General features: G+C 39.2%; 1 protein-coding gene across 2 annotated transcripts in view; it reads right to left on the bottom strand.

Annotated features, from left to right (window-relative positions):
• Window positions 1-26,329, bottom strand: part of dok4 (docking protein 4) — a 77,238-nt gene that overhangs the window by 17,802 nt on the left and 33,107 nt on the right. The window contains exons 1-2 of one of the 2 annotated variants that reach the window (XM_062419322.1): window positions 17,255-17,377; window positions 16,204-16,664 (exon numbers count right to left, since the gene is read on the bottom strand). In XM_062419322.1, the coding sequence (XP_062275306.1) occupies window positions 16,204-16,269 (66 nt within the window). In that variant the 5' untranslated portion in view covers window positions 16,270-16,664; window positions 17,255-17,377. Of the gene's footprint in view, window positions 1-16,203; window positions 16,665-17,254; window positions 17,378-26,329 lie in introns of those variants that run through there. The other variant, XM_062419312.1, reaches the window with a different exon arrangement.

Genomic DNA, 26,329 nt, shown 5'->3' with positions numbered 1-26,329 from the left:
CAATCAACTCAGCATGTCAGGACCCGTCAGGACCCAGCGGGCTTGTAGGCCTCCACCGTGGTTTTGGACGGTTGTGTGGAATCTGAGTCAGTCTGTGGAAAATATGCCAGCTGGTGAAGTGTGATACTCCTGCTCTTACTTGGCCGAGTTTGATGTGTGAAATTACACACATAGTGTGAAATGTGTCTTCTGGTGTGATGGCTCCGCTCTGAATGAACTTCATTGTTGACCAGGACAGGTGCCACCTGGCAAGCCCCCAAAACCGGAAATGTACCAGATTGTCCAACCAATGTGAACGAGTCAGTTTTTATCTTCACAGTGTTCCCAATCGTGAACAGATACATGCATTACTGCATGTGTGCAAATGTAATCACAATCACTAAAATGATGACCACATATCTCTCTGAACATCAGCCAGCTGTTTGCAACATATGGTGCTTTCAACAACAATGCACAACCAGCTGAGCTGCACTGAGGTTGTGAAGCAACATTTGCTCACCAGCATTTTCCTAATGCTAACATCAGCATGCTAACATGCTCACAATGTGAACACGCTGATGTTTAGCAGGTGGAAATTGTACCATGTTATCCATCATAGTTTGACATATTAGCATGCTAACATTTGCTAATTAGCACTGAACACTGACATACAGCATAGGCTGATGAGAATGTCATTCATTTGACAGATTTTTCACCTAGATGAAAAGTCAGTAGATCACCAAAGTCTTACTTTCCAACTGCTTGCTTGATCAATCAGCTGTTTCAAAGGTCAAGAATGAACTTTCATGCTTAAATTAGGATTCGTCCTCTAGCAACGTATATCCAAATAAATTTGATAGCAATTCCTCCAATAGTTTTCAAGAAATTTCACCCTAAACCAAAACTGTCAACCGGCTGGTGGTGCTAGATGAAAAGTCAAGATCACCAAAGTCTTTATCCTATGGGGGCCATGACTGTATGTACAAAATTTCGAGGCAATTCATCCAACTTTCAATTATTTGAGTCTGGACCAAAGTGGTGGACACACTGACAGACTGTCTGACAGATTGCCACTAGAGTGTCTAAGAAATAACGTGAAAAGTTTTTTGGTTTCTTTGTTGTTAACTTAGCACCTTCTGCTGGCCACTTTTTTAGTTCCGTTTGCAAATGCTGTTTGTTTGCTTACTTGTTATTAATATATGTTTGTTTGACACTGTTTTCACACTTTTCATTTAACCCTCATGTTGCCTTCTTGTCGACGGTGGAACTTTTTTCCTCGTTCATTCCAACTTATTACCACAGGTTTTACACTTTATACCTTATTTTTGAGTTAATGCATGTTGTATTCCCAGGTCATTTTTGTCAATTTTGAATGAGGTGGACAACAGGAGGGTTAAGCAGAGAGTTTAAACATCACATCTTGGTGCTGAGAGGGATTTACTGAGAGATGGAGGTGTTTATCTTACTGGATAACTGGCAGGGAGTTTCAGTTAGATCAAAGTCATAGCAGCTTGGTTTCAAATATAAGAAATGTGATGGTAAGTCAGTTACTAGGAGCCTTAGAGCAAAATTATTTTTATTAGCAACACTAGCGGTGTGGCTCTATGGCTATGTCTTTCTATTTTGGTCTATCAATTTGGTCAAGAGTCAAATACCTTGGACGGACGGATTGCAAAGAAATTTTATACATAGATTAATGTCCCCAGAGGATAAATCTCAATGACTCTGATGATCCCTGACTTTCATTTAACACCACCAGAAGGTCCAAGTTGTTCAATTGTTGATCTGTCATAGACTTGATGGATCCCATGTTATCACAATGCTTAACAATGGTACAGTGGCTTGGTGGTTAACACTGTTGCTGCATAGCAAGATGGTCTTGGGTTCGATACCTGTTTGGGACAGGGCCTTTCTGTGTGGAGTCTGCATGTTCTCCCCGTTCTTGCATGGGTTTCATCCAGGTGTTCCGGTTTCCTCCCATGTTGTACTGACATAGAACAGGAGTTGGTTCCCAGGTGTTGCAAAGTGGCTGCACACTACTTACTAATTAGGATGGTTTAAATGCAGAGACTGAATCTCACTGTATAACTGTGTGTGTGACAAATAAAATACCTTTTTATAATGAACATAACTATAAATGAATTGAGAGAGGAGTATATATCATCGTTTGCCTTTTCCTGCAGCAGCCTGCCTCACGTTTCCACTGCTTCCTTCTATAGTCCCACACATTCATCAGCCTTCACTGCTGACCACTGGGAACTGCCCGGTGTCAGTTCCCGCTCCACTGGAGATATGTGCCTTGATCTAATGCATCTTGATGGTAGTTTTAGAGGCAGACAAAAGCATCGCCCTCCTCATCAGCGCTGCGCCCGCCAATCACACAGAGGACTGGGGTTCAATTCACAGACAGCGGGGTGAGCTGCACAAACAAGTGCGACCTATTCCTATCAGATTAGACACATCTCTCCCCCAGCAGGACAATCAGCTTTGAGCACGGCGGATCGATGTGTTGTTGCAGTGCCTCTGGGAATGCTGTATCGCTCTCTCTCTCTCTCCACCCGATGTACCCACAGGCATTATTAAAGTTTGATCTGATCTTATCTTACCTTACCTGCTTCATTAACCTTTAGGCTGCCACCTTTGCTGCACTAGCCTAAAGCCTCCAGACTAATGGCAGCATATGACTCCTTTCAGCAACAGTGACTCTGTAATAGTCTGGCTGCTATTTCTGGCAATGACTCGTCTCATAGAAAGCAAGGTCAGCACTAACTGCCACCGAGATAATGATTTTGAGTGATCATCTGGTGGTTTCACTTCTCAATGCGATGGAGATGGAAAAACACATTCGGAGCCATTTCAATATCTCCCATAAGTATTCCATCATATCTAGTTTGGCCGAAATGTGCTGCACATCACTGAGTCACTGCTAATGCCTTGTTGACAGAAGCAATGTCATTCTGCACAGGAGAATGAGGAAAGTGCTGCATCATGGGATGTGGGTGATCACGCAGAGAGGTTATGTTGGTCATCAACCACCGAGGAAATGTTAATTAGGATTAAAACTCTGCCAGGAAGTCTGGGAAATGTCACACCAGCACCAGCAAACATCAACACGCTGGCAACTTTTCTTATTTCATGAGTATTTTCATTTTTGTCTGTTCACTTTATTACATTGCAGAATTTCATTAAGAGGTTTCTCATTTGTTCTCCATGAATATTTCAAAGCTAGTCTGCTTTTAAAGGCTCTGTTCTAATGATGCTGACATGGGTGCTGACACTGAACCATTATAATAAAGTTAGAGGCCTGAAAACCAAAACAAGAAAAAGAGACTAAAAGACACTAACGGCTTCATTCCACTGGCTCCTCCCGAGCTGATCGCTGCCACTCGAGTTAATGATTGAGGCACAGTGGCACGTTTCAGAGGTGTATAAATACTCGCTGAGTCGATTTTCAACGGAACACGCTTCAACAGTATAGAGCAGGCATGTCCAAACTATTCCATAAAGGTTCATGTGGCTGCAGGTTTTCATTTCAACCAAGCAGAGGCACACCAGGCTTGACTCATTTAATCAACTGATCTCAGTCTTCAGACAGTTGATTGGTTGAATTGTGTGCTCTTGATTGGTTGGAACATAAACCTGCAGGCACATGGCCCTTTATGGAATAGTTTGAACATGCCTGGCATGAAACATCTGGTCAATTTTCAAAATAAAACACCACGTGCAGACTCCCAGCAAAAAACACAAATAAAACAGACAAATAAAGAGAACATTTGACTACGTAGCCGACAGACCCACAGTAGAAGCACATAGGTCAAGGGGGGTTCTCACAACACATGGCCCCTTTCATGTTGATAAATACAGCTTTACATTTTCTTTTTCGTTCTTCTTTTTAAAAAAAATGACTGGTTTCAAGCAACAGCATTCATTGGAAATTCTCTCTTCAAAACTATGAAAAGCCTTTCAGAGTAAAATGTCTTTTCTCCTTGTCTTTTCTGGAGGTTGTTGAGCTAGAAGACAGAGGTAGATAAATGAACCTTGTAGAAGACCAGTATAGAAAGCCTGTGTGTGGGAAGCAGAGAGCCTCGAGCACAGATACGCTGATCACCAGATGTGCATGTATTCACACACGACATCTCAATTCAAAAACGCATCTATAATCATTTTTGCAATAACGCTGGTGGTTAGTGCATGTGTGTGCAGGGTCGTAACTTCAGCATGAGTCCATCTTTCTCCCTGTGGCACAACAAACTTTCATTTCCTGAGCGTACACTGAGTTTTATTGTGAATAAACTGCAGACATAACAAATGAGCATGATGCTGCCTTCAGATGCCCGATGGTCCCAATTGACCGATCAGATTAACATTTTGCTACTTTCAGGTGTAATGTCAGAAATATAAGCAGAGAGCACATGAACATTATAAATGAGGCAGTAAATGTGATGAACAGGATTTCCTATAATACAGGTTCATATGTGAAGGCAGATACCACAGAGCAACATCATGGTCATGTCTATATCTATATACATTATTGCAATGCCAGATAACTTGTAACTATTTGACAGCTTTTTAAGCATTTAGCATTTCTCTCTTTTTTTGAATGGTGTGGTGACTCAGCAAAACTTGATATTATTGATATATTTGGTGAGCAGATTGAAATTGAAATTTGTCTTTAATTCACCCAAACAAGATAGGTTGCCATCATTTACAAAGCATCACCTTTACTCAACCATGCAGCATCCTGATCCCTTTCATCACCTGTTCTCACTACTGCCATCTGGAAGATGCTACAGAGCCTTAAAGACTCACTATTCCAGACTCAGAAACAAATTCTACAAAACAACTATCAGTGAACTGAAGTCATACCCAACAACCCCCCACCTCCCCACTGCCACCACAACAATTCTGCCTCAAGTGCAATCATAGTACACTAATGTGCATTAACTACATAATCACTTTAAATTATTTTATATCCTATTTTACATTATAATTCTATAGCTATTTACTCATTCAACTGACAGTTTTTTTTAAATGTGTGTGCATGTAAGTGAATGGTCGGATGAGTAGAGTGAATGGGTAAAGTTTCCTTTTTTTAAGAGAGACAGCAGACTTTGTTATATGTTAACATGCAATGAAAACAAAGGCATTATATTCTATTCTGATCATCATTTTCAACAAGTTGGTCACTGTTTATTTGAGCAGATACTTATACTAATATGGTGTCCAATAGTGACCTTAAATGGACTGTACTTATATATATATATATATATATATATATATATATATATATATATATATATATATATATATATATATATATATATATATATATATATATATATATTCTAGTCTTTATGACCACTCAAAGCACTTTACACTCCATCTCATTCACCCCATTCACACACATTCATACACTGATGGCAGGGGCTACCATGCAGGGTGCCAACCTGCACATCAGGGGAAGCTAACCATTTACACACATAGCAACGGGAGCAATTTGGGGTTAACTGTCTTGCCCAAGGACACATCGACATGTGGACTGGAGGCCAGACTGGAATCGAACCGCCAATCTTCCAATTGGAGGATGACTGCTCTACCTCCTGAGCCACAGCCGCCCCTTAATTTACCTCAACTGCAGATTACAGGTCATTGTTACACTAGAGATATGACAATTTTCTCTGTTTTTCTATGTTAATTTGTCATATTTAAGTTTTTTTGTTTTCTGAATTAACGTGTGAATGTTTGTAAAACAGGTAATTCCAGAACTTTTTTTACTCCTAGCTCCTAAAACGTGGCCTCTATTTTGATACTCATACTGTAGTATTATTTTATTTGAATCTTTCACATTTCTCAAAAAACACACATGAAACTGGGAGATGATACTGTATTCTTGCAGTTAACTATAATAAAGTTCATAAAGCTCCATCTGTCCTGAGTGAGTGGCCTGATAACCATGCCTGTCTGTAAAAGTGGAGAAAAGGAGCACCAGATGAGGACAAGTGTGTAGGTAGGTGTGTAGGTGTGTGTGTGTGTGTGTGTGTGTGTGTGTGTGTGTGTGTGTGTGTGTGTGTGTGTGTGTGTGTGTGTGTGTGTGTGTGTGTGTGTGTGTGTGTGTGTGTGTGTGTGTGTGTGTGTGTGTGTGTAGCAGCAGAGGAGGATATTATATATGGAGGAGCAGGGAGGGCAAAGCGCCTGCAGTCAGAACAGCGCTGGGAGGAGAGGTGAAGCTGAATGCCAGATCAGGGAGCTCAGGCTCCACAGATCAAGCTACCTACTGTCTCAAAGGGCTGCTTACATAATGATGCCTTCAAGGTACATAAAACTGATTTGCAGGTTCTTTGGACTGAATAGAGGAAGCTGGATGTGGCAGGCTGAGTGTGAGATTGGACTAGACTGTAAAATCATTTACCATGTGCTTTAATTTCTCTGTGTGCCCGAGGATCCATCTCTTTAGTTTTGCATGTAATATAGAGATGTGAGGTTAAATATAGAGGTTCAATTGTGACTTTATTTTACTCTGTGTTACCTAAATGTTTATATTTGATAAATAATCCTTACATACTGTTCATATTCTGACTCATAATTAGCCTCTACACCAATTCACATTCATAAATATCCCCATCAGTCAATAATAAATGTTTGATTAACACTTAATGAAGTTGTCAGTGAGCAAATAGAGTGTATTCTATTTATTTATGGGGGAAAAAAGACCCAATCTTATGGTCCAGCTCCCACCTAGAAAAAATGTGTATTAGGTGTTTCTGCAGCTCTCACGTGTTAAAATGTGTCAAATCGGAACCTGAACAGTATGTCAGGGTTAACACCAAGTCTAATATTAAAGGTGCACTAATACATATTTTTATATTTTCAGTGGATCAAATGACTTTGTGTAAGAGTTTCAGTGTCTTTCAGCACACTGTTTTGGTTGTATGGCCCACAAGCACATGCTAAATTATTATTATTTTAAATTGTTAATGTTGCTCTGTGTTGATGAGTTTTGTCCAAAATGCACAAAAATGAAAATATTTTAAATGTAATACTTTGCTACATATTTTTGTCCATTGAGGCTGTTCTGGGTCAGATTTGACTCGTATCTATTGACATGTGTTTTAATGAAATGAATAGTTGATAGTTTTAATAAGATAGTAGTTATGAGGATTTCTTTTTATGATGTAGCAGTGAAGACTGATGGCTCTAATGGTTCTACAATAAACCCCACACTTCCATAAAGTTCTGCTCATTTTACCTTTACATAAAATACATTTACATCATTATTACTATGTTATATTTTCATGTCTTAGGTAAAATAGGACATGATATTGTGTGATAGGAGATGTTTAGTGGTGTAAAAGCTAAAAAATACACTCTCTCTGCTCTCTGAAACATGAATCAAGGTTTAATCACACATTTATTAATCAGTCAGATCCACTATTGATGCTTTCTAAACACATCTGTGGTTCAAAATTATGTATAGACACTTTTATGAGGAGATTCTTAGACCGGGTCAAAACCCAGAACTACTGCGAGAGTGTAGAATATGAACAGTATGTAAGGGTTAATAGTGACATGACTTGTGCTATTCATCTTTGCAGGGTTTTCTTTCTTGCACTATTCCATCTGAATGGTGGATCAATCAGTAATAAAGCTATGAATGAACAGTATCTGCAGCCAAAGAGAGCAAAGCTGCCACGTGCCTCTGCAGCCCTTAAATACAACCTATTTATTAGGTCATTTTAATGGAAACACTCTCCTGTATGCTCACTTATCATAGTGGAACTCATCCTCTTGTCTCACATATATCTGTGATAAGCAGAGAGATCAGAGCAGGTCTCTGAAGTGATGTATCCTTCATGTTAGCTCAGCTCCATCCACCAGCTCTCACCTACGGATGTGTCGTCTCTAAGTTTGCTCAGGCCTCAGGCTATGTCACATTTAATTCCGTCTGTGAGATCCTTCCAGCGCTCTGGGGCACTGAGGTAGGAATTTTGGCTTCTATTAATCTATGTGAATAATTTACAGTTTGTTTTTCTTTAAATGTAACAGATATCTGCTGAGAAGCCTCTACTGTCTTTAAAGGTGTTGGCAACATGAAATATTGAGGGTGATTTTTGGCTTGGCTGGTGTATGGATGCATTTTTGTTTGTTTTTTAAGGATACTCTAATCTCTCCAGAATGTGCCATCACATGAAATGATGTGGATGAACTACTCAAATGCCAGAGTTGTGAATTAAGTACAGCTTTCTCCATATTCATATACACACTTGTCTAGTGTAAGGAGTGTTTAGCCTGCAAATCTCAAAGTCTGGAATGCATCCAACTCTTCAGTATGTGGATGCGTCTGAAGGATGGAGGAGGTGTTTTACTGCTACTTACACAAAAACTACACAAGCATTTCTTTCCTTACACTAAAAAGGCACACCTAAGCATATGAGCAGATGGAGCAAACACATCTCACTATGCTTCTAGTCTTAGTCTCTATTAGCCATTTTTTTAACCAATGCATTGACTTCATGCTTAATCAGTAGGAGGCTGGTTATGGAGGAGGTGGAGGTTTGAAAGTCTTGTTCCACACACCCGGAGGCTGATCAATAGAAATCACAATGACACAATAGTTCATTGTACTCAGAGGACTGTGGTAATATACAGCAGGAAACAAATAACAGACTGGTGTGTGTAAACATTAAGACTCTGCGGGTGCACCGCTGCACCCGAGGTTAGTTTGAGTCAGTGTGCACTGGGACTCGGCATGTCTGGGGCTTTTTTCCTTTGGCTTTGTTTTTCCTGTTGAGATAAATTAAGCATGACTTTAGTGGTCTATCTACGCAGCTTTGAGGAGGACCTCAGCTGTGCAAGTCCTCTGTGCCCTAAGGATGCAGAGAATAACTCAGATAACCCTCGTTTGTACATCCCTTTGTATTCATGCCTTCTCTCTCTCTCTCTCTCTCTCTCTCTCTCCCTCTCTCTCTCTCTCTCTCTCCCCTGGGTTTTCCACAGCACTGTGTTAACTCACTGAGTGAAACTGTTCGGCCTCCAGGGTATCCTAAAATTTCACAAAGACAAATCTGAGGCTTATTAAGTTCTTACTGTTGTGAAAGCATCAAGTCAAAAAACGAAATCTTTCTTTCCAATATAAACTAAATGGACTGCTTTTATACATCCAAGGTGATTTATAATTTACCTCCTCTCAGTTACACACACCTCTATGGCAGCAAGCCAGCATGCAAGGCCTAACCATCGGGAGCTATTTCGGGTTCAGTGTGTGGCTCAAGGACACTTCAGTGTATGGAGAGGAGGAGGAGCTGGGGATCAAACTGCCAACCCTGTAATTAATGATCCTGTTCTACCTGCTGAGCAGCTGTACTCATCAATATTTTGATATTAACCCTGTAACGCCAAGTCAATCATATTTGATACATGAGTTTTAGAGAGCTCTACATCATCAGTGTAAAAACCTGATGTATACGATCAGATACATGCAGTGCACAGATAAACCACCAGGGGGCCTTTTATTTAAGGCATCCAAGATGGATGTTGCCATTCAGTGAGTCATAATTTTGCCAGTTTAGAAAAAGTTAAGATAAGAAAAACATTCAAATAGTTACTGATACTTCAATAAGAATAGTTACTGGATTGATGCAATGTTGAATTCCTAAATATTTTGTAGTTTATTTTAAGGTAAATTTAAGGGCTTTAAGGGCTTAAACATGTTCTCTATGTTATTGTTTGTTTGAAAGAAAACCGTGACATGTAGTAGGTGGTGATATGAGCTTAATGAAGGACCTATAAGGGCTTAAAAAATGATGTCATCAATATGCTTTTATTTGTTTAAAAAACATACTGTGAAAAATAAATTGCAAACATTCTGGATGTATCAAATATGATACAAAATAAAACTCATTTATGCAAAGTTTTGTTTAATTGTTTTAATTATTTGTCAGAAGGTCCAATTAACACTCCATTCAAAGAACTAGAATTTTTGGCAATAATTTGATGGTTCAGACTTAGTGAATCTAATGATGTGGAATGTGAAAGGGGTCTTTTGCAGAAAAAATGTCAATTTTCACACTCATGATTGGAAAACAAAGAACTAAAAAGTTTCTTGTAGTGGCTGTTTCTCTGGAAGATGAAGGTTCTAATGAAAAACCTGAAAGCAGAGTAACAGGGACATTATTCCTGGAAAGAGAAAGAGGTCTTGCTGATGAAATTTGTAAAGCTGCACCAGTATATATTTTTATTAATGGCCCACAACTCTACTGTTTTAGTTCAGTCACACAGCATCAACCCCCAGCAGCAACAGGCAGTTACCTTCAAAGAAAAATCTCTTAAAACCCCCCACAGTACATTACCTACAAAACAGCAGACGGATAAAGTTAGCTGGTGAACACAGTGGAGCATTAAGCAGCTGAAGACACAGATATCCTTCTCAAGATAACTAAAAGGGCTAAAAGGTGAGTGAATATTGGATTTATATTTGTTATGAAACTTCATAAGGTTATAATATGTCTTTTTGCCCAAGTGGCCCAACAATAATAAATAAATGCTTTTTAATATAATATATATATAATATATTCATGCCACATTCATTGGCACAATGGGAAAAAGAAACCTCTATTATTTCAGCTCGTGTTCCCACGAGAACAATGGAATTTAAGCCTAAATTAGCTGTTTTAGCATTTTGATAACAAGTAAAACCATAGAATCCAACATTTTTTTTTAAAAATTGCTGAATCAACTGTATTAAGGTTAATACAGTATGTTGTGTTTTGGCTTTTTACTTGTCACTTGTTATCATGAGGTTTGGTGATCAAAAGAATGAGACTGATGATACAAGCAGCTGAGATGAGTTAGCTGTTGACTGAGATCTGATATGTTTCGAGACAGGTGAGGAGCTCAGACATCCAGATTCTCAGATGTTATAGTTGGAAATTCCTGATATCTCTGACCCAGAATTACAACTAGGAGGCTGGGTTTGTGTATTCATCTAAATAATTAACAAAGAAACATCAGAATGTATCATCTTCTGTCATTTTTAACATTATCCAGCACTTCCCCCCCCACAGTAAAACCAGTCATCTTGTCATATATCCAGCTGCATTCTACCGGTGCCAAACCATGTCTGCTCTACTCTACACATCACGATGTATGGACAAGCAATACTGTCACAGGGGAATAAGATGAATTAGGCGAGCAAATGAGAAAGGACAATAGGAGAGTGAGAAAGAGAGAGATGGATGACACAGAAAGAATGTGGTGTAAGGAAACAGATAATGAGGCAGAAAAGGAAGAATAAGACGTGAAGAATCGAAGCTCTGGGCAGAAAAGCGTAGAGAGAAAAAGAGAAAGAGAAGACACAGCAATTAAATAACAGGGGCAGCGTGTGTGTGTGTGTGAGAGAGAGAGAGAGAGAGAGAGAGAGAGAGAGAGAGAGAGAGAGAGAAAGAGAGAGAGAGAGAGAGAGAGATGGACAACAAAAGCCAAATTCGTTTTAGTCCAGTTCATTCTACAGCCAACTTGAGGAATAAATGTACTGTCAATACATGTGAATCATTTCCAAATAAAAAATAACTACTTTAATGCTCTCATCTTGGGCCAATCAGTAGCATGGGCCAATCAGAACTCCCAAAACTCATATAAAGTGTGATTAGTGCTAACTGAGAATCTGAGATCTAAAAAAGGGGCAAAGGAACAAAGGCAGACACATACTTAGACCTCCGTCCCTCAGCTTCAAGACGGAGGACAGAAAGCAATCATCCTCATCATTGCAGAGTTTCTCCAGCTGAAGCAAAGCCTGCTTAGAAAGGACACACAGTACAAGGAGACAGAGGAGGACTCTGAAAGCAGAGCTCTGCCCTCACAAAACCTCAGCTGGGAAATAATCTGCATTGACTCCGCCGTCCCGACCTTTTTATATCAAAGCCCTACTTCTTTAACACACAGAGCGTAGGGATCCAAGCACAGCCCAGTGTCCCAGTGCTGGATAGACAAAAGCCTGCAAGGCTTTATGAAGAACAAGGATCCAGGCTATGGTCTACAATGCTGCCTAAAACCAGAGCTGGAAGGTGACTTTTCTCCACTTGTCTCAGCCAAATGTGTCATGCATTCAGTTTATTGGAAGGAGCACAGTCTCACAGTCTTATGCAAATGTTAATGTTCACACCAAACTAAGATGTTACCAGTAAGTATCTGCAAGCTTCCAGCAAATCAGTAGCAAAGCACATTTTTATATATTGAATTTCATTCCAGGAGAGATACAATATGCCTCACATTAAAATAACAGAACCCACACACACAGAAAAGCTTGCAGGTATGCAGTATGTACAAGTCTTTTAGATCAAGCACCTTTGTTTTCCTCACGCTAACTTTACATCTCAAACTAAATATCAGAATGTGTGGCAATCCATTTACACCCTCCCCCTTCATTAGAAGTGCCATCCACAGCTGCACAGCATTACTTGATTTGCAGTGACACTTGGTAGTGAAGTGGTAGTGGGTAGGGACTGGTTTGGGATTGGACCTACGTATGCAGCGGTGTATAGGTCTCTTGGAAGGAACATGGCAGGTGAGGACAACAAAGGTCCCTTGCCAGACTCAAACCAGGGACGTTGTGGGTACATGGCATGTGCTGTAACCAACTGGCTACGAGGGCGCCCCATGTTACTAAATCCTGAGGTAGGTGGGAAATTGGCGATACATCCTGAATACCAATCCTTGCTCCCATTCACACATGACCTCATGAAGGAAATGTTCCTGAACATTTTAGGGATAGATTGCATTGTGTGAAAGGGATGTTGGCATGTTCGCAAGTAAATGTTGTTCACCTGCATTAGAGGAAAAATAAAAAAAGGCAGGATCACAAAGGTCAATAGGATTTATTGTCTGGGGGCAATGAACATCTGTCCAGAATTTATAGCAATTCACCAAATAGTTGTGAAGACATGTCAGTCTGGACCAAAGTGGTGGACTGACCCTCATAAACCATCAGAGCCATGCTTCTTGCATCTATGGTAAAAAGTAAAAGGACTGTACTTATATAGCACTTTTTTAGTCTTTTTGACCACTCAAACTGCTTTTACACAACATGTCACATTCAAGCATTCACACACATTCATACACTGATGACATGAACTGCCACACAGGATGCCAACCTGCTCATCAGGAGGAGACTAATATTCATTCACACACCATTTTTGCTGCAGCCATCGGGAGCAATTTGGGGTTCAGTATCTTGCCTAAGGACACATCAACATGCGGACTGTGGGAGCCGGGAATTAAACCACCGATCTTTCGATTAGTAGACGACCTGCTCTACCTCCTGAGCCACAGCTGCCCCTATAAAATCTACAAGTCTGGGTGTGTGGGTTTTATTTCAAGATGAACCCAAACTTTAATCCTTACAGTAATTTTCAAGGATGTATTGTTGACTCTTCATATGACATAGAGCACATGAACATGCACACTTAAAGTACTGTTTCAGCAATAAGGTTAGGATCTGCTAGTAAGAGCAGGCACAAAAACACACTGTTTTTTTTTAAACAGAATGATTTGGTCTAGCACTAAAAATCAACATCATTTCCCATAAGCCATGTTGCTTCCAATATTTAAACCATTAACTGAGCTAAAACTCGAGGAGTAGAAACTTTAATACATCATACACTGAGTTCATGCTGCAATGATAATTCCGCCCGTCCCCTCGGAGAGCGAACCGGCATCATTCATTGGGCTGTGTGAGTGGTGATAGGAGACCATTATTTGAAGTGAGAACCTGACTCAAATTGATTTGTGTTGGTTTCCATATTATGAGTCATGCAACAGAAAAATAAAAAAGTTGAATTCCACTGCCGGCTCCATCTCAATGTGACTCACACTCACTCTAATTAATATTCCACCGAGCAGTTTATGCAGCTCAAACCACAGGCTGATGTACAGTGCACATAGATTGGATGGTGGAGATGTTCAGTCGGTTTAACTGTTGTAAGGATTGTTCTGCTGATCTGCTGGAAATCTTTCAACAAAATATGCCTGCATGGGTTCTCTCAGGGCACTCCGGCTTCCTCCTACCGATCATAAATCCTGCAAGTTAGGTTAATTGGTCACTCTAAATTGCCCGAAGGTGTGAATGTGAGGGTGAATGGTTGTCTGACTACTATATGTTAGTCCTGTGATGGACTGGCAACCTGTCCAGGGTGTACCCTACCTCTTGGGGGTAGAGTGAGTCACTTGCTTTAAGTTCCTTGGCCTAACAGTGATGGAGGAGCTGTCCTGGGACACTAACACAGCTTCATTCATTGGGAAGCCCAGCAAGGACTATTCTATCTCAGGAAACTGAGAAGAGAAAATCTACTGCAGAAGCTGCTGATCAACAAGCTGCTGACATACTGCGTAGCTGCCTGGTTTTTCAGCTGTACAAAGGCGGAACAGTCGGCCATACAGAGAGTCATTAAAACAGCTGGAAAGATCATCGGGACTGAGTTGCCAGACATCACAATCATCTCCACCTCCCTCTGCCTGCAGCGTTCACTCCGGATACTCAAGGACTGTTCTCACCCTGCCCACCACCTGTTCCACCTGCTCCCATTAGGGAGAAGGTTCAGGTCTGTTAGAGCAAGGACTTCCAGGATGACAAACAGTTTCTTCCAACAGGCAATACTCCTCAACAGCTCCCCCATAACCCCCCAATACATAACTTGAACTGAACTGCTGGGGCGTCTACTTTAGCAGCAACATTTGCACTCAGCTCATGTACTTTTCTATTTTAATTGCACTTTATTGAATTTAGTCTGGTATAGTGCCATTTATCTACTTAGTATTGCACATTTCTTACCTTTATTGCCTATTTTCTAGAGATGTTGTGCTGTCTAGTTGTTCTTGTAACAATGACATATAAAGTAATTTGATCTTTGCCCAATGACAGCTGGGATTGGCTCCAGCCCCCCCTCTAGAGGATAAGCGGTATGGAACAGAATGAACAAATTAATTAATTAACATTTAAAGGGTTAGTTCACTCAAATTTGAGAAAAATTACTTTACTACACTGGTAACTTGCCATGCAGACAGTTTAGTAGTAGTGTGTAGTGTAGTAGCATTCCATGCAGCTTTTTTAATTTGCACGATAGAAACACATTAACATTCCATTGTTTTAGCTTCTGATCTCAGTCTTGACTACACATAGTTTTTTCCTCTTTCTTACAAAGGACTAAACTTTATGACTGGCAATTTTCTACATTTTTCAGAGCCAAACCAACAATGAATTGATGTTCTTACAAGTATTGTGTGTGCACCCATAGCCTGATATATTTTATCCCTCTGCATCCTAAACAGTTGCCTCACCACTGCACTGAAGGACTCTGGTCATGTTAGTTTGTTTTGATACGGCTCCAAAGACTAATAACAGTGATCAATGATGTTTTCAGTCTCTGGAGAGTAGTTCTGTGGAAGGCAGACGCTACTGAGCATGTGCAGGAAACCGGTTCAGTTGCTGTGTTGACTTTATACTACAATGTTAATTTGTCAGAGAAGAGGTTGTGAAATGTAGCACAAGCTGTTCAACGGTGTGCCATACTGAGCTTTTTGACATTTGGATAGAATTTGTTAACAGGAATGAGTTATAAATTAGCCTTTTATGTATATGATGAAATGTATACTACTTTTATAGTTGTTGAGTTATTTCTAAGTCTTCTAATCCTACAGTTCAGTCAAGTTTGACCCGTTTTTACATTTGAGAGCTGTAAAAACATTTCTTTTAGCCAGACTTTTCTTAATGTGACCCAGAATACACAAAAATGGAAATAAAATGCATCATTTTTAAAAATGTTGTGCGGCTGATACACATTTTAATATATGCAAATGTGCAAGTTTGACCAGAGTTTATTTAACAAATTCAAAGATCAGCATTAAAACATATTGTTGTACTCATCATATTGTATAACATAAAATAGATTGTAACTGTCTTTTTTCATAAGATTAATTAATTAAAATGACACTTAAATGAATAGAGTATAGGAATGGTAAACAGTATGTAGCATGAACATAAACATCATAAACATGATGCTTAAAGTCAACATACAGTCAGTGTGATTACATGTTGGTGGAAACTTGCACCTACCTGCGAGAGAACAATGTTTAACTCCACAGTGTGAAAATGAGCTGGTGTTAGTAGAATATGATGGATGTGATGAGTCATCAATGGAGAAACATGCACACACACACACACACACACACACTCACCCCCAGCTTGCGGCTGCGCATGCGTACGTAGCCCTGCTTGACGATGTCGTTGAAGTTGGAGGCCATCTTCGGAGGGGGGTCAACCTGCTGGCCGTCGCTGTGGAGACCATCCAGATGTTTCTTCCCTCCCCCGACCAGTCCCTTGCTTTTCCCCCTTCCTACCTCTCCAAAGATTCCAGCTTCTTCTCCTTTTTTTTTTTTTGTCTTTCTCTCTCTCAAGACTTTTTGTGTTTTCTCTTCCCGTTTTTATCTGTCCTCTACTCCGTCTCTCCTCTGCCAGGGAGCTGCCCTCCTCTCACATCTCCCTCCTCTCTCTCTCTCTCTCACCCTCCTCTTTCCTTTTGTTCTCCCCTAATGGATTTGTTTTGCCTTTCTTCCGTCTTGTGTTTTTCCTTCACTCGGTCCACCTTTCATTCACTCTTCATCAGACAGGTCTTTCCTCATCTCCCTCTTTGGCATCTCTAAGAAATGGACAGACAAAGAGATAGACAGATAGAGAGAGGGGCAGAAATGGATATATATATATTATTTATTTAAGAGTGAGGAGCACAACATTATCGTTCATTATTCATGTTAGTGGCACACGCTGTTACTGAGGGCAAGTATGCAGGACGGCTGCTCGTAACATGTCATTGTATGTGTGTGTGTGTGTTTGTGTGTGAGAGTGTGTGTGTCGCCATGACATGAAGTTGTAACTCCACAAAGGATATTACAGGAGGCAGCATCTATTAGGAGGCACAATATCCAGGAAATGAAAAGGTAGAAAGCCTAACTTGTTCTCTAATCAGAGCCCGATGCGTTTACCCATCATGCCAAGCTGTTTATACCCCGCTTCCATCTAGTTCAATTTCCATTTCAAACGCTGTGATCTCTTCATCTTTCCCTTTCAGCATTCGTTATGTTGTAATGCTGCCGGTGATGCAAGGTTAGAGTATTAACCTCTTTGTGCAAACACGGCTGCGGTGTCCTCATTTGTCCCTTAACCGTTAAAGCTGCAACAGTAGTTTTTATGTTAATAGCAGATCAAATAAATTGCAAAGGGCTCACTAACTCTGAAGTTCCCTTTCGGCTCCACACAATCTTTTATCCGCTTTCAGCTCACTGTTTGATTTTCAAATTCTGCTCTCATTTCCAGCGGCAGCAGCAGCAGCAGCAGCTGCTTTTACATCCAGACCTCTGAATTTCTCCAGAGGTCTGGTGTTGTGCCTATTGCCCTCTTACAGCTTTGAATCTGGGATTAACCCTCACACACTGTTCATATTCTACACCCACACAGTATGGTCCGGTGTCAGTTTTGACCCGGTCTAAGAATCCCCTCATAAAAAGTGTCTATACTAAATATTGAACCACAGATGTGTTTAGAAAGCATCAATAGTCGATCTGACTGATCAATAAATGTGATTAAACCTTGATTCATGTTTCAGAGAGCAGAGAGAGTGTATTTTTTAGCTTTTACACCACTCAGCTACTATCACACAATATCATGTCCTATTTTACCTAAGACATGAAAACATAACATAGCAATAATGATGTAAATGTATTTTATGTAAAGTGAAAATGACAAGAGCTTTATAGAACAGTAGGTAAGGGTTAAGATGTTAAAATACATTTTCTACATTAATTACTTTACTACATCATTAAAAAAACAGTGACAATAAAAATTGGTCACAAAAATTGCAACAATGATAGTTAACATCTGCACAGGCTGTTGGATGTTCACCACGAAAGACAACAACTATTAAAGCTCCGGAACACTTTTACCTTTTAACATTAAATATTCATGACTACATTTGTGACTAAAGTCAATTTGATATTAAAACCATCCTCAGTCATTAATAACAGTCACAAACTCGGCTAATCTGCTTTATCAGGAGTGTGTGGGTGTGTTCTGATCAGATTTTGGCTGACACTGGCCTGGCCACAAACTCTCATCAGTGCACAGAGACACATGACATCACATTTTCCCAACAGACAACACCCCCCCCCCCCCCCCCCCCCCATACACAACTTTTGCAATCAGCTACCTACAAAGTCAAAGAAATTTAAGAAGAACACAGTTGCAGATCTAATGCAAAACTTTACTTCCTATCTGTTTAAAATTCCGAATGATGTACTGTAATTCATTTAATGCACCCTGGACCTGCATAAGCAGCAGACAATGGATGGATGAATTTGATTCAATTTATCTAATTTCATTCAAGTTTTTTCTCAAATAGACACTAACAGTCTTTTCCATTATGAGACAAAGAGCTGCCAGGCTACTGTCCTTTCTGATGGAAATGACTAAAAACTACAGTACATGTAGAACATCTCCCGTCTGCCCAAAATCTGATACAAAAACATTTTAAAACTGAAATGACTGCCTCTGACAGACAAGAGAAAATATTGAAGCCCTTTATATATGAAATTGAAGACTCTGTAATAGCTTGTACGACCCTTAAATTCAATGTTTTCATCCTGTTATTGGTTGCTGTAATGATTGCTCCTCTGTACTGACTGTAGAATTAGGGAATTTCTGCTAAAAATATATGAAATGTGGAAAACATCCACTTGATCTGGCTGACTCACTGCTCAAGCTTTAAATGACCTTTATAATGTATTTTTGAACACAATGAGGACTGTGACTGTCCCCCATCACTTAGAGAGTAGTTGCAGTAAGAAAGACTCTACTCACAGCCAGTATGAAGAGGAGGAAGAATGATTATAGCAGCCTATAACTCTTTCAATGGACATATGTGCATGTGAGTAATGTAGATACAGTATAAATAGATCATGGTGTCTCATTAGAATTAGTTCAAGATTGGTTATCCCCACTGATCCCCACTGACTCCTTTATAGAGCTATAGTTCATATCTACTCTGTTACAAGTGTCACTGTAGAGCTCTAATCCTATGAAATGCATTATTTAAGAAGATAAAAGGACCTCAAACGGTATCATCTGCTTTGAGTTTGAATTCTTGATGCTCTCGCAATGAATTCTTTCATTAATGTTGTGTGTTGTTTTTTTTTCCAATGCACTGCTTCAGTCATAGTGAAGATGTGATGAGGAGACAACACTGTGCTTGACCCAGTGCTGGAGGAAGCCATGTGTGAAATACAGCAGAAATATTACCAATTAAGCAAACTGTGTATGCAGATGTCCAGCCCAGTGTGTGTGTGTGTGTGTGTGTGTGTGTGTGTGTGTGTGTGTGTGTGTGTGTGTGTGTGTGTGTGTGTGTGTGTGTGTGTGTGTGTGTGTGTGTGTGTGTGTGTTTGGCATCCTCGGAGCAGTGGGGCAAACATTTCACAGTGGGCTCAGTGGTAAATCTCCCTGACAACAGTGGAACAGAGACATTAAACTTTAACAAGGGGGTCATTAATACACACACACACACACACACACACACAAACACAAAGAGGAGACAGGGAGAGGCTCACCATTATGGTAATGTTGGTTTAGCTAAGTGGCTCAGGAACAAAACACTATTAAACATTAAACAAACACACAGCATCAGACTAAATGGATAAGTACACAGTCATGCAAACACACACATACAGATGTCATTGACTGGTACACATGAATGTGTGTAAATACAATAATATTCTTTGTTTTTCATATTCTTAATGGCTGTGCCTCTAGGGTTATAATGAACCTGTATCTAACTGACCCACCTTTAATAAATACTGTGCTCTGGGTCTCCTGTATTCAAGGATTCCAGGCTGTGAATGAATTATACCATGAATAAGTCATCACTGCAATCATATGTAGACATTAGTATGTTCATCATAAATAAATAAGCACATTGCTGGGAAGCGTGCAAGCCTCTGGACTCGACTATTCGTTCTATCATTTAGTTATTACAGGTTCAAGGGCTGTCTAATTACAATTTTTCAGACCCAATGTTGCAATTGAATTAAAGCCGCTCTGATCAATATTTTGACATTAACACTATGTGTCCCTGAAGCCTGCACTGCACTGGGGGAAAAAATGAGTTTTAATTATGTTGCTCTTTCAGCTTGGAATCAGTTTCAAAACTACCTGAATCTGGAACAGGATCAGTCTGCCTGAGGATCTGAGAACAGCTGGAAGTGTTGACATTTTTCCAAATAAACTCAAAACCTACCTGTTCTACCTGGCTTCTGGTTAAGAATGATTTATAGTATTTGTATAATATTTTTTGCTCCATTTGTTTTGATTATTTAAAATTTTGTTCTACTTTATTATTATTATCATCCTATAGGTTTTATCTTCTTATCATGTTTATTTTGTCTTTTAATCTCTTTTTTAACTAGTCCATTATTTAACGTTTATTTAACTTTATCTCTTTTATTTAATTTTACTTTTGTCTTTTTAATCTATTTTAACGAATTTTTTAATTATTCTCTTTTTTTCTTATTCTCACTTATTATTTATTTTCATTTTTTATTTGATGTATTATTTATTATTATCTTATTTATTAGACTATTTAAATTTCTTAAACATTTTTATCATTTTATTCGTTCCTTTTCTTAATGTTGTCACTTGTTCTGTCTTATTATCAGCTTTATAAATAAAGTTTGATTGATTGATTGATTGGTTGGTTGATTGATTGATTGATTGATTGATTGATTGGTTGGTTGATTGATTGATTGATTGATTGGTTGGTTGATTGATGACTTGGAAGCAGTCAAAACATCTGGATGTAGATGTTTTCACTATTATTTATTATTTATTTTCATTGTATATTGTTCTATGTTTTTTATATCTGCTGCTTCTCTTGGACTGGAAACTAATCTCAATTCATCTCAATGAGACTTTTCCTGGTTAAATAAAGGATGAATAAAACTAAATAAATACAAGTGAAATATTTGCTCGTAGTGACAAACTTTTCCACTCAGAACCACGTTGCCTTGTAGAAGTTTGTTTTTTAGCGCCCAAAAAAAAGGCTGTGATGAACCCTCCATACACTCCACAACCTCTGTGCATGTGAACATCCTGTCATGGATGCTTGGTTTTGTAGCATTTGGATGTCACTGCATTATATATTATTTCTTTAAGTAATCCGTTTCAGGTCATGTGCTCCGTACAGAATCATCGTTCCAATGGTTATGTTATCATAACTCAGGTTTGATGATATGCTATTATGTCCGGTGAAATGAAACCAATGGGCTTTAGTATCAGCATAAAAGAGCCATAATGACCAAGCTTTGATAAGCACTATCTTGCATAGAATGAGCAAATGGAATGCAGTTAGTGGCCTCCTCCTTCCATTTTTTCCCCCTTAAGCATTTATGTTACTGGGAATATTTGATCTTAACTTCACATCTGAAATATATGGAAGTCCAGGAGTGTCATTATTAAGAAGACAGCATTTAATAATTCTATTATAAAGTTTTCTTTATTTCATCAGGATAACTCAGTATCAACACTGCTCTCCAATGAGCCCTATGTCCACACTCATATCAACCAGGACAATCAAACAACAATCAAGAAATAGAAAAACATGCACTGTTCTGCCCTCTGATTCAAATCAGTAAAAGAAATGTAATATCCATTACTTGTGGTAATTGATCATAATTCATGCTGAAATGTAATATCCAGATAGACACACAGTATCACATTGGTTTGTAGTGAACTCATCATTGACCTTTTTTTGGATACACTGCAAGAGATATGCTGTGCATTGTGGGATATGCTGTGCATTGTGGGATAGGAGGGAATCCCCAGTAGTAAAGAAGTTGCGTGAAGCACAGACGTGCACATGGTGAAAGCTTCTCCCATGTCTTGTCCCATGACACTTTTCTCAGGCCCCCAAAAGCAATGGCTCTATGTTTTTTGGTTAATACTTTGGAAACATTTGGAAGTGACTTGGATTTACTTTCTATGCACAGTGTTGGTTTGCTGATGGTGCAGATTGACATTAACATGTGTACAGTGATGCTTATTTAGTATAACATTACATGCTAATTTATGATCATGTTAGCATGTCATTTCCTTGTAATTCTGTTGATGGCTAATATTAACACTTATTGACCAGCTGTGTTGTAATTATACAGTAACTTTGCTACACTAGCTAAGAGACATCATCTAAGTCTTATCTTTTTTTAAACTTTTTTATTACAGCTTCACTCATCACATTTTTGCACTCACTTTCTGGCTCTTTGAAAACGAGTTTGGCTGGCTATATAAATATGTTAGCATACTAGTTGTATATAATACATAATGAGAACAGTGCATGTACACATTTGCTAATAAAAAGAAAACCCTGACTGTACACATGTAACTGGTGGATTCAATTAGACATAATAGGTTATATTCTGGCCCATATTTGATTTCACATTAATCCTGCCATTATGAAAATAACCTATGTATTTTAATTTTATTAGTAAAGAGCTAAAATGGATAGAGAGTTTGAAATTTCATTTTTGAGTTCCGCCGGCACACTGTCAGTCAATTTGACAGTAAAAACAAAAAATGATGTATTGAAATATATTGAAACCTCTTTGTCAGTGGAGTTTTGATCTTATTATTTATAATAATAATGCATTTTCAAACATGAAAATTAGATATTTTATTTTAAATTGTATAATTTGTCATATGGAATATAATGCCTCAACAAATAAAAATTAGTGTATGTCATAAGAGTAGACAACAAACATCATAATAACAATAATGATGATTACATTTATAAATGGGTTTTGATTGCACTACCTGACTCAATAGGTCAGATATTTGCCTGCATGAATAATGATTAGTTATTAATAATACAAACAGAGACTTACAATTATGGCAGCTTGTCAGAATGTAAATCATAACAAGGGCACAACATTGATTCACTAATGCTCTCTTACTGATACTGTGCTGACCCTTTCCGCTTCCTGTGTGTGTGTTTGTGTGTGTGTGATGACACGGAATCAATAGAGCGTTCACACGAGCCAGCAGCAAGAACAACACACACACACACGCACGCACACACACACACACACACACAGTTCAAACTCTTTCCGGTCACACAGAATAAAGTGTTGAACATCTGTGCTAGTGTCAAATGAACTATGATGTATTGGTATAATTATTGTGAACAACAGAGACGCCATGCCTAAATCACAAGTCATTATCAGTAATGGGACTTCTTGGAAAGTGCAGTCAGTCATTTCTTTAGTCATAAAAATGAAATATCATCCAGGGTTCACAATCACTGAACACATTAGTGACACCCGTCTAACATCCCTTAAAAATAACATTACCAATGGGTTATTATATTTTATTATAACTAACATTAGCCATTTAAGCTAGCCAGGTTTACTGTTGACGCAAAATAGCAAACACCAGCCACCAACAACTAGCATAACTGATAGTGTGTCTCGATGCTACAGTAAGTGAGAAGAGACAGCAGGCGGTTAGCTTATCTTATAAACCACAAAAACGTCTTCATGCTAGGCAAAGCTAATTGCTAATTCATTCTAGCTTCATATTTAGCGAACTGGCATTGGTCCAGTCGTTTCCCAAAGTGTCAACCTATTCCTTTAATTTGTTCTAGCTTCATATATGGTGAACAGACATGAGTGCAGTCACTTCCCAAAGTGCTAAGAATAAGGTTGATGTAATTCTATATTTCTGTTGTTAGCAAATTCCATGAAAAGTCATAACCAGGTTTGTGGAGGATATGTTATTGACTAGATGTCTGTATGCTAAGTAAGAATCTAGAGACAGCAGGTGGTTAGCTTAGCTTATCAACCACAAACTGTCTTTATGCTAGGCAAAGCTAATTGCTGTGCAATAGATGAGCCCACTTTTGTCTGTTAAAAAATGTGTGTGTATCTGCTGTTTGTCTGCGTGAACCTTTTTTCTTTCTTTTTTTTGAACCTGCAACTGGATCGATCAACCACCACATTTCCAATAAAAATGTATGTGTGTGAGTGTGTTGTGACCTTTATCCTCTCCTGAGCATATTCCTTCTCAGGTTTGCACTTTTGAACATCAAAGATCACGCCTGGTCAGTATCTCTGTATGCTTAGACACACACACTCACACAACTAATAAGATTACCTCCACACACACACACACACACACACACACACACACACACCACCACCACCACCACCAGCGAGACGTGGACACACACAAATTGAGCCACCTGTCTCTCTAGCCTCTCGCCTGCAGAGAAGTGTCTCATGAAATCAGTCAGGCAATCAGCCTCTATTTCTCCACACCTGTCTCCTTTCTTCTTCTCACATTTAATCTACCCTTTTTCACATTCCCTCCCTCATTTGTCACTGTTTTATTCCACTCTTACTTATTCATCCCTTTTGAAATAGGTCAATGTGCGCCAACTATTTTAGCAGTTACTTATTAAAAGGTGAGTGACACGTAACCACCCACTCCCTCTCAATCTAAGTACTTTTTCATTCAGTATTATGTGAGCTCTTCCCAATTTCTAAAAACTATTTTAATTAAGAGCTGCACTCCTTAACCTGCCACACTGATGATGGACAGTTTCAATAAAGGAGCAGAATCAATGCAGCAGAACCAGAGATATCACGTTTTTTTATTCCATGCATTCTTCTTTTGTGTGAAAACCTGATGTGTACATTACCCATGATGCAGCTTTCAGTTCATGTGTGTGCATGGAGCCTCTTTTCCTTTCATCAATTCATAGAAACACAGGTGGAATTAATCCAAGTCCACACACACACACACACACACACACACACACACACACACACACACACACACACACACACACACACACACACACAATGAAAATATAGATTCCTACTAATTAAGTTGAACTAATCACAGACCCTCATCTTCATTGATTCCCTTCATTGGTCAGTTTTTGAACAGCCCACACATAGATCAAATACTTCAACCTATACACACACACACACACACACACACACAGAGAGAGAGAGAGAGAGAGACAGAGAGAGCGAGAGAGAGAGAGAGAGAGAGAGAGAGAGAGAAAGCAACAGAGAGAGAAAAAACATAAACCGTGCCAAAATTGATCTGTAAAATCAATTAGGAAACTCTATTTGGAATGGATTGTGTTCCCAGTTTAGAATATGTGAAATGTCGGGGAGCACATGAGAGACACACACACACACACACACACACACACACACACACACACACACACACACACACACACACACACACACACACACACACACACACACACACACACACAGAGCGACCAATAGAGATCTGTAGAGCAGTTCACTTAGGAGATAAAACAGAAGCCAATAAAGGTTGATTGTACAATCAATTGGTTGAAGAACAGTGTATTCTATGACACCTTCCTTGTAACAGCTGGCATAGTTCTCTCTCTCTGTGTGTGTGTGTGTGTGTGTGTGTGTGTGTGTGTGTGTGTGTGTGTGTGTGTGTGTGTGTGTGTGTGTGTGTGTGTGTTTGTGTGTGTGTGTGTGTGTGTGTGTGTGTGTGTGTGTGTGTGTGTGTGTGTGTGTGTGTAAGGGTATCCATTTACAATACATTAAAGCAGCAAAGTGGTTTGTTTAGACTTGTATTGTACAGACTTTACTCATTATATACAATTATATTAAGAGGAGATTTTGACCTGCTGGAGTAAATGTAATTACTAATATTGGTATTATCATCATTATTATTAGGGCCCGAGCACTGACAAGTCAGTGAGGGACCTATTGCTATTGCCAAGATTCTTATTATTATTTTTCACGCTCTTTGTCCGCCACTTTGAGCGCATTTTTGGTGGCCTGAACATACATGAAAACTCATGAAATTCTGCACACACGTCGCAGCTGGTGAAAATTTATTTAATTTAACGTGATAGGACGCAAGCGTGGTAAGGGGACTCGCTAGCGCCCCCTAACGTCTGGTCATGTGACCACAAATCCTCTCGGATCGGCATGAAATTTAAATATGTTACAGCTCTTATCGGATCACTGGGAAATTAATTTTGTGGAATTTTTTTACCAAACAGGAAGTCGCCCACGCGGCGTGGCGTGCACCGATTTTCATTTTTCGAACACCGCTTTGAGGACTTTATGATGTTCTCAGAATCATGAAACCTGCCACGTAGGTTTCAAATCATGAGCTCTTTCATCTGATACCACATTTGCCCAACATTTTGCCCCAACAGCTCAGTAGCGCCCCCTAATGCCTTTTCCCACTTAGCATGTACTGACA

The sequence above is a fragment of the Scomber scombrus genome, chromosome 1, assembly GCF_963691925.1.
Source record: "Scomber scombrus chromosome 1, fScoSco1.1, whole genome shotgun sequence".
Taxonomy (NCBI): Eukaryota; Metazoa; Chordata; class Actinopteri; order Scombriformes; family Scombridae; genus Scomber; species Scomber scombrus.
Note: the sequence above shows the minus strand (reverse complement) of the source record. Positions and strands in the feature narration are given on the sequence as shown.